Source organism: Astatotilapia calliptera, chromosome 12, assembly GCF_900246225.1.
Source record: "Astatotilapia calliptera chromosome 12, fAstCal1.2, whole genome shotgun sequence".
Lineage (NCBI taxonomy): Eukaryota > Metazoa > Chordata > Actinopteri > Cichliformes > Cichlidae > Astatotilapia > Astatotilapia calliptera.
The window spans coordinates 17239362-17257070 of NC_039313.1; the positions used below are offsets into that span (position 1 = coordinate 17239362).

Sequence of the window (17709 nt, forward strand, 5' to 3'; positions counted from 1 at the left end):
TGCTGATGGGGACACTTTTGCACAGCCTTTGCAGAGTCACATCTACGTCTGTTTATCCTGATGGTAAAAACGTTTGACATAAATGTAAGACAAATTTTCACGTGTCCATGTGACCAGATTTTTTTCAAAGCTAAGTAAGCTGCACTGTTAAAGCATTAGACTGCGACTGTGTTATAATACAGTAAATTATATTGGGAAAAAAAATCTGAGAAAACATTTTAGCTGCACGAACAGACGCTTTATTAACTATTTATTTGAAGATGACATTTTTCAATGTGACTACTTTTTTAAATTTAGGATTTAAAAGAGAGTTTAGAGTCATTCAATTTCCCAAATATTCATCACAGCAGTTTTTCTGCAATATGTAAATATTACTTTCTAGACTGTCCTGATTTGGTGAAAAACACACATGCTGTTTTAGAAACTTTTAACCAAAGACGAGAATGATTCAGCCTTCCTTTTGTGGTTTCCTGCTAACCTTGTTTCTTCTCGTAACTTAGTATGGTGTCAGTTGTATTTAGCAGCATTTTAGAGAAAATCTGACTATCTTCCTTTAAATCGACTCCTAGTAGCGAATGACCCCAAATAATTCACTTATTGTTTTTTTATGAAGTGTTCTTTTCCTTTTTTTTCAGGAGTCCAAATAACTTTTGTTTTCTATAAAAGTAACATCTTTAATTTGCCAGTGAGGTAATGATCACTCAGTCCAGTAGTCATGTTATAGTCATACCCATTATAATAACCTCTTTATTAAAGCATTACATTCATTTAACAAAGCTAGAAAGTTATCATACAATCATTATTTGATGAGGGTGGCCTGTAAATAACTATCAAAGTAAAAGTCCTTTGTGGAAATAACACTATATTAAGGCCAATACGTTCTAATTCAATACAGTTTGTCCACTGGATTACATTACTGCGAATACCCTAGTCCATAAAAACCATAATCCCTTCACCTTTTGCAACTCCACTCTCTTCTGTAGATGTTGTAGCCAACCACATTTAGTGCAGCAGAGCCATAATTTGTAGGAGAAAGTCAGTTCAGTTATTGAGAGCAAAAAAGAAAGACAGAATAGTAGTTGGGTGTAAATAAGATAAAAACCCACAACATGCATGCAGGGGATGATGGAAAACTATAGTCAGGAAGAATAAAGAAGAATCAAGACAGGCAAAGAATAAAAGTTAAAATTTATTGATTAAAAACAGATGAATAGTGATGATTTAGGAAGTATGGCAAAGTCGTCAGGTGAATGACCTTCAGTCGGCTTTTCTGTCCACTTCCAAACACAAATCCTTTCTACTAAGGCAAAGGTCATCTCACCACAGAGACAACAGGTAAGGCCAAAGAATCACTCACAACAAAGAATCACCAAGCTTCATCAGAGAAGAACAGCCGTCATTTTATTCAGTTAATGTGTTTGATTTTTAATGGTTAGTAAAACAGAGGACTTCAGAGCCATTCATGCCGAACTCCCTCCTAATGTTTCACAGGGTAGCTGCATGGAGCCCCAGGTGTTGCCAGGCAACCCTACAGGCATTTGTAAACAAAGAGCAGAAGTCCTTTTCTTCTGACAGACAGACCAAAGACTGACCATGAATGCACGAACTACACTAGCTACAGTGGGACCGTGGTGTAAATCCGCCTAAATGTGATGAAGTTACACAGTGACTAAGTCAGCCATGAGCTCAAGCACACTGTCTGCTGTGATAGAGAAGCTGATTCGCAGCCTATGTCTGAATGACTTTCCCGGTGGAAATGGCACATGGGTAAGTATCTAAAACACTGACTTGTCTATAAATACTTTAGAGTCTAAGACATTAAAAACATGGATTCAATCTGCAGAGAAACACCAAAGGGAGTGCGGAGCGAGCAGAGATGGAGTCCACGGATGCTCTCCTGGATCTGCTGAGCTGCCCTCATTCTCCATGGCGCCATGATGCAATGTGGAGCCCTCAAGCTTTGCCTCTCAGACAGCTGGCTGTGCTCACACCTGAACGCCTTCACGCCCCCTTCATTTACAACTACTTCACTTCACTTCGTATTGTTGACAGAGACGTGAGTAGGCCTCTCATTAGGAGTGCACCTGTGTTCACTGATAGCCTTTGGCAACAGTCATTGATCAGTCTATGATCCACAGTCATTCAGAATAAAACATTTTGTACCCCAGATTGAGAAGGAACCATATGAGTATCTTCACTGACTGTGATATGAAGGGTTATTGGGGGTGAATTTTATATTTGTCCCAATGTTAAACTGCTGTCAGTTTGTCTAATGTTTCTTCGCCACAGATTAGCTCAAAGCTACCAGTTTGCCTCGGATGACTCCTCACCCCACTATTTATCATAGCACGGATTTATTTAATGTTTGATGCTTTTACACATTTGTAAAGGTTTATCTTCTGTCTGTCTGCGTGTTCAGGTAACAGCCATTGACGATGGCCTGTTGAAGTTCTCAAAGCTGGAGGAGCTGGTGCTGAGTGCTAACAAAATCTCAGAAGTACCCACAGTACACCTTCCCCGCACTTTAAAGGCAAGTCCCAGTCCTGCTTCAGCTTGAATTTGCAGCTCTTAACAGATTAAGTGTAGACAGCATTGTTATCATTTAAATGTGATTCATGATTCACCAAAAAACACTATAGCTGTCCCTTTCTGCATCATCAAAGACGACACCCTTGCTTTCGGATTTACCCATGAGATCAGACGTTTAAATACTCTCATCATTGCCATAAATGTCATGGTAATTTTGGACTTTAAATGATTTCTTTTAACTGTATTTTTTCCAGAGTACAATGATTGTACAGCATACCTCTAATGATTTAACAAAAACAACAACAAAAAAGAAATTAAATGCACAAGTTTGAATTTTTTTTGATTTTCTCTGATCCACACAGGGCCAGAATCATACAAATATACAATATGAACATGACGCACAACCAGTAGTTCCTCTTTGCAGCATAAAAGTATTTGTTTGCCAGCACTCACTGGATTGACCAATACTTTGGAACAATGAAAAACATTCATGGAACTCAGTGAAAGAATGAGAATGCAAAATTACACAAGTTGGGAAAGTCTCTCTCAGACATTTCTCAACAACTTCAGGTTTCAACAGCATTAGTTCAAACTGTGTCACCACTTTTCCAAGGTGTGGAGGAAGACCCATATGATCACCATCAGAAGAGATTGCTTGGGATGTTCATGAAGCTCCGAGGCTCAAGCCTGCCATGAGCTGTTGGACAGTGTTACTCTCCAACAGTGAAGCCAGTCTTATATCTCTATGAACTGAGAGGGTGCTGACCAAGAAAGAAGCCCCTGCCTTAGTTGAAACCTTTAAGCTCAGTTGAATGAAGTTTGCAAAGCCCTCTGGAGAAAGGTTTTATGGTTAGATGAGACAAAGACTGAGCTATTGAGTTTGGAAGAATCAAGGTGAGCTTTCAAATCTGAGAACACTGTACCAGCTATCAAGCATGGCGGCGGTTGCATCATGCTCTGTTTTGCTGCCATTTATATTGTCACATTGCAACACATGCAAGTGGATAGAATAATGGAGGAGGAGGACTACCTCTAAATCTTTCAACTTCACCTCAAATCAACAGCTACATGGTTGAAAGTTGGACACATTTGGCAGTCCCAGCAGGACAATAATCCCAAACAAACTGGTTTTGGAATGGACACAGTAGGCTAACATTAAACTTCCCTTAATGACCTTAAAAGTTGGGTCTGTGCCAGCAAAATCAACCAGTTTGAACTCGAACAATTCTGCCAAGAAGAGTGGTCAAATATCCAGCCAGGCTACCAATAGTGTCTCATCCAGGTGCAACTTGCTAAGGGGCGTTTAACCAAATATTAGTGGGGGGGTGTGTAAAAGTCTGAGCCTCTGTGTACATGTTTACCCTGTGTGAAGACGAAATCCAAAATAAATTCAAACTTCTGCACTCAATTCTTGTTTTTTAAAGTCATTAAAGACATGTGTGCTGTAAAAACTTTAAACCACGGAAAAATAACAGTTCAAATTAGCACTAAACCCATGATGACTGTGTGTAAATTCTGAACACAAGCGTCTGTGGGAAAGTGGTTTTAACGTGTTGATGCACTGAGAGCTTAGCCCAGCACAGTCTGGCAGTGGCGGCCTGAACGAGGGGTGCGTAGAGTCATCTGCAAATCCAGCCACACTGCTGGCTTTGCAGATGCAGTGAGAATCAGATTCAGATTCTGTGATGGAGGAAAGAGCTTCTCAGCTGTTCTCACTCTCTGCCACACAGTCTCTCAATCTGATTTTGTGCAGTTTCACTATCATATACCGATGCAGCTGCTCTGGATGGTCTTGATAGTCCCTCAGTAGGAATGTGGTGAGGATGGGAGGTGGGATGTAGGCTTTCCTCAGTTTTTGCAGAAAGTAGACATCCTGGCTATTGAGATGTTCAAGTTCTGCACCAGGCGAAGACCGAGGAATCTGATGCTCTTGACAACCACAGCCTAGATAACACGAGAAGGTGACGATGACAAGTGCTGCAACCAGTGTGCAGTGTCACACTTGCTCTTTTGCTTTCGCGTTCTCGCTCTTTGTTCCCTCTCTCTTTCACTCTTTTATCTCTCTTTGTCTCTTTCGTTCAGCGTGCACACAATAACGCATACATGCCAAGGACTGTGAAGCTTTAAAGTTTTGGGCTTTAATGCACAATCAGACTTATAGCTCAGCAGCTCAAGTCAATCAGTCCTTGGTGTTTATTTTGTTTGTTTCTTTTTCATTTTCAGATCTATGATGATGACGCCCAGCAGGCTTTTATCTGAAAGTTCAGAGAACATAGTGTAGCTGATGCTGCATGGAGATGAGTGAGTGACACATTTTGACCATGTTTCTTTCAAAGATTTTGGAGCTACGTGCAAACCGGCTGTCGTCTTTAGACAGCCTCACCAGCGGTGCTCCTCCTCCCCACCTGCAGTACCTCGGCCTCGGCTCAAACACTCTGGGTTCCCACAATGATGTCACTCATCTTACTGGAAGACAGTGGTTAGTTCATAATACACACCACACATGCACAGACACACACACATACACACAAACCGGAAGCTTTCTGGCATTTTAAGAAAACCAAACCAGGTCAAATCAAGCTTTCAAGTGCAATTGTGTACTTTCTAATCAGTCAGCAGGTGACATTACTTCATTGCAGGTTGCTTTTATGTGGATTTACTTCTCTTTCACACCTGTGTGTCATACTTGCACTGATCAAACTGAAGCAATATCAGCTGGTTTGCTGCTAAAGTGGCCACCAGAGACTAAAACACACCCTGTTGGGAGTAAAATCTTTTCATCTCACCCACAAAACTGTGAGGAAAAAACAGAGCTTTCACAGTTTACAGAATTATAATACCAGAGGGGAATACAGGTCTGATGATGTCTGTGTCTGTTACAATCAAAAGGAAGTATTACAGCTTCATGTTAGAGCTCTGAGGCTTCTGCTCTTAATCATCACTTAACCAGAACTGCAGACATCTACAAACCCGTCAGGATTTTTCAGAACAGGAAGTGTTAAACATCTTGTGAAAACAGGAGTATAATGGCTCGTACAGGGGAGAGAGGAGCCTTGTTGAGCAGCTTTTGGATGGACTTCTTTTGTCCTCCACTTGTCCAGTTCCCTCAAGATTTTTTAAGGACACACTGCACACAGTGCCCATAAATGTCATGTTTTTGGCTTGTAGCTCGTTGGAAATCGTCTCATTGGTGCAAAAATACTATTTTATGCCTACCAAACTATGTTATGTTATATGTTGGGTGTAGTCTATGTCATTTTCACCAATTCAGTTAATAAAATGGGAACAAGTGGTGTGTTTTTATTTTATTCATAGGTCAAACAAAAAAACAAGCAAAAAAAACCCCAAAAACAAAAAACACAACAAAAACTTTACTTTGAAAATGGACAATGACAAGAAGTGGACTGAAAACGAGTGAAAAACAAACAAAACACTTTAGAAAGCCTGGAAAACGAATGCTCAACACCAATTAAAAAATAGCTTGGCTCCTTGGAAGCAAAAATATAGAGAAGACTTTTACACAGTATTTTACAAATCTACAAAAATGTGATTTGAACGTTGAGTGAACCATGGAAATTCATGAAGTGTCTTGATAGAGTGTCGGGTGAGCTGCTTCTGTGCACCTTTAGTTTTTTCAAGATCAAGATCAACCCCCTTCAACCTGATAGCTGTGAAGGCCACAGCATTCGAATGATATCACGGCCTATGAATGACCGGCTCATATCAGGAAAATCCCAGCAGAAATTTACCATCGTAATGCAAAAATGATCAGTCAGAACAGCATCGTCATGATTTGCAGTGAATTTTATCTCCATTGGTGGGCGGCTGGATCCCCGTTGGTACACATGCACACACAGTTTGTGATTTTAAGGGTAACTTTCCAAGTGTGACCACTGACTGAGGGTATTTTAGAGCCTGAGATTGTCTCAAAAAGACACAGTTGCATTGATGTTTATAGTTTGAAACACTAGAGGACCAAACATACAGCTTTGATTTTATTTCTTTTTTGGAGTTACGTTGATCAGGTGCCTTCTGTGGCCCCCTTGGTCCATTCACTGAGACGGTGTCCCACATTTCGAATGGCGTTCATTTTTGAAACTCAACTCTGTGAGAGAGACAGACGCAATGTTTCTGTTACGCAGTGAACTTTATCAGTAAAAGTTGGACTTGTCTTGGCTGTCATCATGGGTTTCCTGCAGGTTAACCTGACACCGCCCTTTGCTGCCTACGCTACACCCAAAGATTGCAGCTCACAACTGATAAACACCACATAAGAAAAAATTAGAAGGAAACGCAGCTACATCAGTCAAGCCCGGGAAACTTTAAGTAACTGGCTTAAACTAGTCAAAAGGGTTTTTACAAGTGCTCATCAGTCATTTGTGTGCCATACAATGAAACTGTCATTGGTTGCATCCCAACTGAAACCTCAGCATTAACAACCAGAACAGCAAAAAGGAAGGAAACAAAAACAGGCATGACATCATAGACGGAGGAAAAAACAGGTTTAAAAAAAGAAAAAAGAAAGAAAAGAAAATCAAAATTTTAAAAGAGATTTTAAAGGCGATTTAAGTGAATCTGGGATGTCGCGGGAGGAGATTTGCATTGTGGATGCAGAATGAGATTATTACATCTGGATCTTAAATGACTGGCACACACACTGTAGCTGACATTTAGCGATAACTGTGATAACAGCCTACAAGGATGCTGTGTCATAGCCGTTCGCAGTTGACTTGATTTTGATTTCCCAGATAAATTTCTTTGAAATTCATGACTAAATAAAGCATATTTTGAATATGACTGACGTGTTTAGATCAGGGATGTCAAACTCCTTTTATAGTGTGGGCCACATACATTTTGAACTTAATTAAGTGGGTCGAATTGGTGAAACTCAGCCTGTATTTATATTTACTGTGAGTCCAGTGTAAAAAAAAAAAGATCAATTTTTTGATCTTTTTTTATGTTTGACACCCCTGGTCTAGAGAAACTGTAACTATTTTAGACACGGACGGATTCGTGTCAGTGCGACCCTGGGTGGAAATTACACTCAGGGATGAGGAGTAATGGCTCCTGCATTTCTGTGAAAAACTATTTTGTGCTCCTCAGTTTCACTATGTATATACATTCCCTGGCCACTTTATTAGGCACACCATTTCAGCTGCTCATGAGCGCAAATATCTAATTAGCCATTCACGATGTAGCAATACAGTGTGTTTAGGCATGTATGAAACTGAGTATCAGAATGAGGAAGAAGGATGATTTAAGTGAGTTTGGATGACAGCTGTTGATCTTCAGGGATTTCCCAGAACCATCTCTATGAGTTATAGAGAACAGGTTGAAATAGAGAAAGTATCCAGTGTGTGTGTGTGTGTGTGTGTGTGTGTGTGTGTGTGTGTGTGTGTGTGTGTGTGTGTGTGTTTATATATTATTATATTTTTCTTTATGACTTTTATGTCACACCCAAAACAACCTGCTGACATTCAATTGGGGTGAAAAACGAAAAGCTGCTTGTCAGCTGAGAGAGGGAGATAAGCTACAGCAGCCAAAGGCCGCAGTGTGTCCCACACCTGTTAGCTAAGAACAGGAAACTGGGGCTACAATTCACACAGATTCAACATGAAAACATGGTGAAAAACATGATCCATCCTGCCTCATATCAACAGTTCAGGCTGACTGTTAAAGTGAAACAGTGTTTGTGTGTGTGTGTGTGTGTGTGTGTGTGTGTGTGTGTGTGTGTGTGTGTGTGTGTGTGTGTGTGTGTGTGTGTGTGTGTGTGTCTGTGTGTGTCTGTGTGGTGTGAGGTATTTTATTGGCACACTTTGGCCCTCTTAGTACGAACTGAGCATCGTTTAAATATCATAACCTATCTGAGTATTATCCATCCCATGAAGATGGATGGAAGATGTGTTAAAACACAGTTAATAGCTGCATGAATGAAATAAGATATCTGTCATCTTCTTTAACATCTATTTGGATCACAAGTTGTCTCATACACATCTGTCCTGTAAAGCCAGCACCTCTGTCTGTCCTCAGGCCACAGCTGGTGTGTCTGGACCTCAGCAACTGTGGGTTTCAGGACCAGCCAGCTCTGCTAAATGGCTTGAGCACCCTGCCTTGCCTCAGGACGCTGCTGCTGGAGGGAAATCCTTTCACGCTTGCATCTTCATACCCAGGACTGACTGTGGACAGCCTCCCGCAGCTTTCCTGTCTGGACACCTCATGGATTTCCCCAGAGGAGAGGATTCGCTTTAGGGGCTTGGCCAAGATGAGTGGTGAGTGTGTAAGCTGCCCTATGAGCCCTGTGAGCGAGGGCCCCAGATTTCTATATAATTTTAATGCACACTGAGCATGTGCTTACAGGTCATAACATCAGAATACTTTTTACTTTGCACAGGCCTGGCAGTAGGCATAGCGTCACCCACAGTGAGCGTGGGCAGGATGATGGGAATTCCAGATCCTCGGATGACTGTGGATGACAAAGCTCCCGTTTTCCCTGTGGTCAGCTACCACTATTTTATCACCTACGAGTTCCTGAGGCATCAGACACCTGCTCACTCTGTGACGTATCCTTCCCACACATTTTTAGCATAGCTACAAGTTTAAATGTTTTTAAATGTTTTGGGCCTCATTCTAATATGGTTTTAAGCATTTAAGCTTTGGACGTACAATTGTCAGAATAAAGAGTGCAATTTAGTCAAACAACATATTTCCTTCCTGTGTTAAAAGATAAAGCTACCCACACGCTGATAAGTTCGTCATTTGTTGTTTCCACCTTGGTTACGCAATCTCTCTACTACACACTACATCTTCACATCTTTCTTCTTCTTCTTTATTAAAATTTTACTACAAATTGAGGTTTGTGGGGTTTTTTAACCTCACCTTTCTTTTGTTGCACGTGATTAATGTATTTACTTCACTGCTGTAACTAAATTAAGAGCAACAAGCAGCAACAAAATCCTTCTAAAATCTCTATCTAGCAATTTACCGGCAATCTTAAGATTTGTTTTAAATTTCTAAATATCTTTTAATGCAACTGTATCTAATGTATTACATTAGATACAGTTATAAACCCTGTTTAACTTTAACAGGCCAACAAAGTTTTGCTTGCATTTACAGAAAAAGGTGAACGAGTCATGGTGAAACATAGACATGGACTTTATTTAATCCCACATTGGGGAAATTCACTTATTACAGCAGCACAAATGTGAAATTGAGATATTATATATTAGAAAACTAAAAATAGAAAAAATTAATAAGAAAAATCGTGTAACGGCTATTACATGCAGTAAAATGCAACAAGATTTTTTGTACAGTTCAGTGAGAGTGAAGGAGAAATATTGTTAGTATTAATTTTACATGGCATGAGTAATATTTTTATGTTATTATAATACAGTATATATACATATGTGTGTGAGTGTGTACCTGTTTAGACATCTTTGTGGGGACCAAAAATCCTGGTCCCCACAAGTTTGAAGGCATTTTTCAGACTTAAAATGTGGTTTTAGTGTCAGGGTTACAATTAGGTTATGGTTAGGGTAAGGGTTAGGCATTCGTTTTTGATGGTTAGGGTAAGGGTAAGCGGCATGGGTAAGTACATGAGTACACACGTGCCATAGGACACATTTACAGTGCAGTAATGTTTAAAAAAATGTTGCATTTACTGACAAGGTTTGGGAGCATTAATAGTTTTCTTTTTTTATACTTCTTTAATATGTAAATGTATTTATTCTTCTAAAATGGCAACTGCTTGTTTTTCTACTACACATCTGTCAGATCTGATGACTTTGTGGCCATTGACTGATTGACTCAGTAGCCACTTTATTAGGTATAGCTGTATGTTAATGCAAAAATCTAATTAGCCAGTCACACAGCAGCAACTCAAAACAACCCGCTGACGTTGACACTGAGCACCAGAACGGGGAATAACTATTTCACACACTGCTGATCTACTAGGATTCTAACACACAACCATCTCATACAGACAATGCTCTAATCGCTGGAGAGATTGTAACTCCACTTTCTATGTTGTAGACAGCAACAAGTCTTTAACGTCACAAAAACACAATACACAAGCCACACACTTCAGTCAAAAAGGAAAACGAGCACATCATTTCCTAAATTTAAGCACACAACTGGGAGGGAAAAGGACTCAGAGTACCACAGAAGTAAAATTATCCCATTACTCCAAATTGAAATTGATTTTCTTTTTTTTTACAGAAACTTGACACTGAGACAAAATCTGACACAAGATCTGTGACTGAAGGCCAACGATCAAACGAGAACGGCGAAAAACAGACGTCCAAACAAGATGGCGGCATTCTGAACTCAGAGAAACCCAGTTGTGGCAACACATGTGGTAATAACACTTATCTCATCTGACCTGTGTGTCTTTGACGTAAACGTCTGACTGCAGATGAAGCACAGCAGACACTGTGACAGCTTTTTGTACAGACACTTTGATTTCTTAAACTTGGTGATGTGTCCTGTTCAAATGAGAGAATTTTTCTCTTATAAAGTTTGTGGAATTTACACAAGTGCTCTAAAGGAAACTACAGTCAGATCAGCCGATGAAGAGCTGTATGCCTACATAACCTGAAACCAAATGACGAACCTGATCTTTTATCGCCTTCATCAGGTGTCAAAGGCACTGATGAGCAGCCAGTTTATATCTGGTTTACTTGTGTGTTTTCTTTTACTGCAGTGTGTAGTCATAACGATTCAAAAGCTGGACTTTTTTGTATGTTTTTCTTATTTACTCCTCAGAAGTGTTAAGGCACAGCACGTCCAAGCTGTCGTGGTCAGAGAGCATGGACTTCGGTGACACACAAACCCACACTGTGAGCGCTCTGGGAGATTTAAAGAAATTCCTCAATCGGGGACTGCGTTTATGCTTAGAGGAAGAAAAGGTACAGAAAGTCAGGTTTGATAGGGTGTGTGATTGCTCAGGCCTGCAGCCAAATTTTTCTGATTCACTGAAACCTGAAATGACTCAAAGGCACTTTGAAGAAGTTAAAGTGCTTCATTGGGGTCATCTTGAATTCAAAGACACACAAAAATCAAAGTGAAAAAATGATCACTTTCTGGAAAAGGGTGGAGTGCCCACTCCGGGTCAGGGACGAGACCCTGAGTTTAAGTATCTCGGGGTCTTGTTCACAAGTGATGGGAGAAGGGAGCGAGAGATCGACAGACGGATTGGTGCAGCGGCTGCAGTGATGCGGACGCTGTTCTGGGCTGTTGTGGTGAAGAGAGAGCTGAGTGTGAAAGCAAAGCTCTCAATTTACCGGTTGATGTACGCCCCTACCCTCACTTATGGTCAGGAGCTGTGGGTAGTGACTGAAAGAACGAGATCGTGGATACAAGCGGCAGAAATGAGCTTCCTCCGAAGGGTGGCTGGCCTCTCCCTTAGAGATAGGGTGAGAAGTTCGGCCATTTGGGAGGGGCTCAGAGTTGAGCCGCTGCTCCTCAACATTGAACGGAACCAGCTGAGGTGGTTCGGGCATCTGACAAGGATGCCTCCTGGGCGAGGCCTCCTGGGCGAGGTCTTCCAGGGATGTCCCACCGGGAGGAGGCCCTGGGGCAGGACACACTGGGTAGATTATATATCTCGGCTGGCCTGGGAACGCCTTGGTGTTCCCCCGGATAAGATGGATGAGGTGGCTGGGGAGAGGGAGGTCTGGGCTTCTCTGCTTGGGCTGCTGCCCCTGCGACCCGGCCCCGGATAAGCGGAAGAAAATGGACGGATGGAAAAAATGATGCTGCAGGCTCGTCCGTTTTGCCAAACTTTCAATGCAGCAACTCAGAATGGTCTGTATGACCCCATGTGGTAGTATGCACTAGGGGTGCAACGATATTCGTATCGATATTGAACCGTTCGATACAGTGCTTTCGGTTCGGTACGCATATGTATCGAACAATACAACATTTGTAATTTATTTTATCAACTTTCCTTCTGACGATGCTGTCTGTGTTGAGCGCTCAGTGAATCTGCGTTCGACTACTCCGCCTAGGCTGCACTGTCGAGCGCAGATCCATTGAGTGCTCAACACAGACAGCATAGTCAGAAGGAAGAGCGCAGGGCAAGCTAGCGAGACAGAAGTTAAGCTCTCCTTACAACATTCAGATCTGGCGTTTGGAATTATTTTGGTTTTCATGTGACGTATGACCCTGAAGGTAAGCGAGTCATGGACTAAAGTAAAACAGTATGTTGGATGTGCCACGCAATGCTTAATTACATGGGTGGGAACTAGTGTGTTAGCGCAGTTAGCTCGTCTAGCCCCATGCACAGGCGATCGGCGGTAGCTCGTTAACGGAGATTTGCCGTGTTGTGGCTTTAAGGTCATTTCAACGAGATCAACCTGAAAGCACTAGTGGGAACACAACGAATATGACTGCACATTTACACCGACATCATCCTAGTGCAAAGACAAAAACAACAAGCATGCTACTAACTTTAGCCGAGTCATTTAGACAGCTGTTAGCACATGATTCTCCTTATGCTGCTGAGAATATAGCCCAGAAGAAGCGGATAGTATAGCTTTTATTTTGGAAAGAGACATTTCTCTGTAATAAACTCTCTTTTCCAAAGATGAGTGATTCCTCAATCAGATACAGGGCTCGCAATATCGCTAGCCCGACGTCCTGGGGCTAGCGATTTTTTTCAGTCGGGCTACCAAAATCTATCTCTTCCCTGCCCGTAGGGCTATTGTAGGAAGGAAAAATATATGTCAATGCTTTTGCATTCTTTCAGAAATGTAGCTGGGTAATTATGTCATTGGCATCGGTGAGCCACTGTCAATATGTGACATATTGAAATCGCGTTTGAATTTGCGCTTGTTTTTTTGCTTTCACTTTGCAATCGTGCGAACTGTGTATAGAGAGCGACAGCACTGATCTGTGAGTGATGATAATTTGTGCACCAATTCCTCTGACATCGTCTTATTAATCGTTAGCTTACTATGCAAACATGACAAGTGAAATCTCCCGCAGCAAGCTTAAACATGTGAGAGGTTGATCGCGCAGAGAATCGCTGAGCTTATGTGAGTGCGTGTGTAAAAGCAGCAGGATATATATTTTAGTTCTGCTGAGCCAAATAAGACAGGTCAGGGTGAAGAAGTGACAGCCAAAGAAAAGCTTACCACAAAATGGAGAAGTTATGACAAATGAGACTATAAGGCAAAAAGAAAGTGCAGCTTTATGGTTTCATGGCCAAAAGAATTTCTGTTGCTGTGATATGACGAGCTAAATAACCAGGGCTGCACATAAGTGGTCCGCAGGTGCGCATTCGCTGTCAAAATAAAAAACACGCACAAGGGTTAGGGTTAAATTTAAAAACTGTACTTTTGAGTTAAAATATATATTTATAATTTTAATAAATGACAAATTAAAAAGGCATGAACATTTTTTTTGTATCGAAAAAATATCGAACCGTGACACCAAAGTATCGAACCGAACCGAACCGTGAATTTTGTGTATCGTTGCACCCCTAGTATGCACGTAATGTGACGATGGATGAGGTCCTGCGGATCTAATCCCAGATCTGGACCAGGGTATCACTCTTGGACAGTCTGAGGTGCAACCTGGTTAGATGGACTACCCCTCCATGGGTATACCTCCCCAGACAATCACTGGGTCACCACCAAACCGGTCATGCTGAAGGATGTTACAGGCAGCTTAAGGTTCACCTCAGCCTCTCCTGACCCTTTCATGTCTGTCACATGTGCTCAGGGTGAACCGGCTCTCATTTGTGAAAAGTGGTGGACCTGCCAGTTCTGGTATTCTGTAGCTAAGAGCCAGACAGTGAGCACAGCGCCTACTAAATGACATTGTCCTCAGGCCACCCTCATGAAGTCTGTTGAAGTCTGAGGTCATTTTGTAGCTGTGGCAGAGCTTATCTTGTTCCTCTGTGCGCACTAGGGTAGATACCGGTACTGTTGATGGCTTAAGGACCTTCTACGGCCCTGTCCCGCTCTACTAGAGTAAGTGTCTGTCTCCTGGAATCTCGTCCATGCTATTGAGACAGTCCTGGTCCAGGTGTTACCTCCTACCACCAGCAGTGACACAGATCCTACTGCCAGCAACCTCCACCTGTAAAACCATTCGTGTTATGGGGGTTGTCTTATTGTTCTCACTGTAGTGCACCTGTTGTTAATTTCATTAACACCAAAGCATCTGAAACTGTTTAAAAAAAAACCCCTCTGATACTAAACTGACCTGATCAATATCCCAGGAGTTTAATCGACTTGATGCTGCACTCTGATTAAAAAGAGTTCCAGTTGATGATAACCTTGGGCCTGTTCAGTACTAATGTTGTCTCTGTAAGCTTATTGATGAGGCTCTCCACAACAGTCACAGTTTATCATGTTGACCAAAATTATTTGGTTAAACCTAAAAATAAATATATTAGAAGCAGGAGACAATGAGCAGGTCACGAGCATGTGTACTCGTACTCAGGGTCTCAGCCCTCCTGAGAAATGGGTCATTTGGTAGCAAATCAAACACGCAGATGCAATAAGGGAGGAAGGCACCTTATCAGATTTAGCACATAGAACACCAGAAATATTCAATTTTATTTCTGAAGCAGACAATGAGCTGAAGATTTGTTGGCCACTGTGAGCCGCAAAATGAATCGAAACTCATAGTTTGTGGTTTTAGGTCCTGTCATGGCCTGCAGCTTCTGAAGAAGTCCCGCTGACCAAAGCCAACCAAACTGGAAAAGAGAAGAAAGGCAGGAGGGAGAAAGAAGTGAGTGTATCATGTAATACCATTGAACTGTAGGTACAGCCATCACCTAACTCACCGACTGCAGACACAATAATGAACTTATTTTCAGGGAAATCTTGCACCGTTGTGGAACGTGGAAGAAACTTTGTGATGTGGACAGATACTCTGATTTTTACGTCTGGGTTCAGTGTCGGAAGCTATGCTTTATTGCATACTGTATATTCCTTTCAACGCTGATGGTGCCTTTACTTCAGAGATGCAGGCTTTTGACGAGTGTCAGGGGTGATTTGTGCAACACTAGGCGAAAGCATATAAAGGTTCAAAAGTTCAAAATGGACCAAAAAGTGACCATTGGGGAATCCCAAGAGCTGTTTCTGTTTGGTGCTTATCATAAATACTGAGAGATTAAAGGTATGCACATTTTTTCTGTTACGGTGGAGTGGGTGGAGATAAGTGTCAGGGAAATAGCAGTAAATCTAAAAAACAACTAAAAGGTTCATGTTTATATGTGGCACCTTCTTTTTTGCATAACAGACCTTTAACATGCACTTGATGGTACAGGGAACTGTGATCTCAGATGAATATTTCTGGAGGTGTTCCTGAGTCCATGGAGGGATTTCTGTGACATGTTTTTAATGCAGTGCTGCCTGACGATCCAACGATCTCTTGCGTAAGGAGATTCCTCCAGATTATCTGAATCTGTTGATTTGATTATTCTGAAATCATTTATAGATGCAGTTTTTTGCAGGTTAGTGAACCTCTGCCCATTTAAGTTCTGTGTAACTTTCCCTCTATAAGATTATATCCAATCATGTTACTGACCAGTTGCCAGTAAACCTAGTTGTAATAGTCACTTACTTTTTCAGGTTTTTGTTGCTCCCGTGCCAACTTTTTAAAGATGTGTTGCTGCCAATAAAAATATTAACTCACTCACTTTAAACACTTTCTGTGTCCTGTGGTGGATAAAATTTGGGTTTATGGATTCTGGTTTTATTTTATTTATTTTAATTTTTTTTAGAAATGGGGTTGTAATCAACCGAAACATAATAACTGCTTGGAAAGCCTCAATGGGACTGTATATAAACAGAAAGTTATTTAATGTCAATGGTCTCTTCTTTCTAGTCTCCAGTTAAATCTGATTTCACCAAGTCTAAAGACAAAAATAAAAAATCTGTATCTGAGCTGGTCCAAGATGCCCCGATCAGACGAATCCTTGGCTCCGTGCACATCCCCCTGCAAAGCCTGGTCAGAGGAGGCCAGCAGGTTAAAGTCCTCTGTGACTTTGGCATGCTGCACACAGACTCTGAGGTGGAAGCAACACAAACACATCAAAAGGCAAGTTTGCACATATGAGTTTATGTTTTGCTGAGATATTATTGCTGTTTTCTGGATGAGTTACATGGGACAAAGGTTAAAATAGGAAAATCCATCCAAAAGAGTAGCATTGTAGGAAAGGACACAAAAAACAAATTGACATGTCCGGGCTATTTTTTTCGTACATCTTTAGGATTTGGGAAGGAAAATCAAAGACGACAAGAAGGAGGACAAGGAAACAAAAGGGAGACAGCACAATGCAGCATCGTCAAAAGGTTAGCGAGAAGACTGCTTCATGACAAAATGGCTTTGACATACATAAGACAGGATAAAAGCACTAGACCACTTTGAGAGTCAGAGCAGCTGTAGATGCTGTGGTCTGTGTCTAGGAGAGGATATTAAGAAAGAAGGCAAAGAATGAAATTGCATCATTAGTCAGTGAGCTTTTCTTTTTCCGTCTCTGTAATCCTGCGTGATTTCGGCAGATAAAGAGAAGAAGTCACTTGAGGTGCACGACTCAATAACCAGCCAACAGGAACCGGTGATTGTGGAGCTGATTGTGGAGCTGAAGAAATGGCAGACTGCATCTGAAGCTCACCACTTCCTCCTGCCACAAACCTCCTAAGGCAGACTGCTCTCCCCGGGGTCCGTTTGTCCTTCCTTCCTCATGACTGTTAACTGTGACTGTACCGTTGATTTAACTGCATAATAAATTTCTTGCCTCTGCAAAGTACCGCGTTACCAGGCTGCTGTATTTGCATCCTATGTGCATCCTATGTGCATGTTCTGTGTGCATTTAAGTGGACTGGAAAATGTCCGTACTTAGGGCTTATTCAGAACCTCAAATTAAATATCATACCCAACTTTGTGTTCATGTGACATGGAAAAACCACCCAGACTGACAGATTCCTTTTAACTACATGGAAGCTATTTTTTTTTTTTACTTAAATCCACTCAGTGAATCACCATCTTGTGGTGGTGGAGGGGTTTGTGTGTCTCAGTGAGCCCAGGGGCTATGTTGCTGAGGGGTTTTTGCCCCAAAGCAAATTAGTCCTGTATGAAGGGCCAGACAAAGAGTGATTCAGAGGACCTCTGTAGAAGTAAAGAAATCAAGAGAACGAATTACTGTGCCCAAGATGGGGTTACCAG

The 17709-nt window shown here is 41.5% G+C and overlaps 1 protein-coding gene across 2 annotated transcripts; it reads left to right on the forward strand.

The window, feature by feature from the left end:
- Nucleotides 1-1566: 1566 nt before the first annotated feature.
- LOC113033716 (leucine-rich repeat-containing protein 43) lies at nucleotides 1567-17358 on the forward strand. Of its 2 annotated transcripts, none has more exons than XM_026187772.1 (12): nucleotides 1567-1767; nucleotides 1844-2056; nucleotides 2420-2530; nucleotides 4866-5008; nucleotides 8560-8798; nucleotides 8921-9084; nucleotides 10744-10882; nucleotides 11290-11432; nucleotides 15178-15267; nucleotides 16369-16581; nucleotides 16754-16835; nucleotides 17046-17358. In XM_026187772.1, the coding sequence occupies exons 1-12, from the start codon at nucleotides 1681-1683 to the stop codon at nucleotides 17183-17185; spliced, it is 1764 nt and encodes a 587-aa protein (XP_026043557.1). In that variant the 5' UTR covers nucleotides 1567-1680; the 3' UTR covers nucleotides 17186-17358. The 2 variants fall into 2 exon arrangements, with proteins under 2 accessions (XP_026043557.1, XP_026043558.1); XM_026187773.1 differs by having other exon boundaries at nucleotides 11290-11363.
- Nucleotides 17359-17709: the final 351 nt, after the last annotated feature.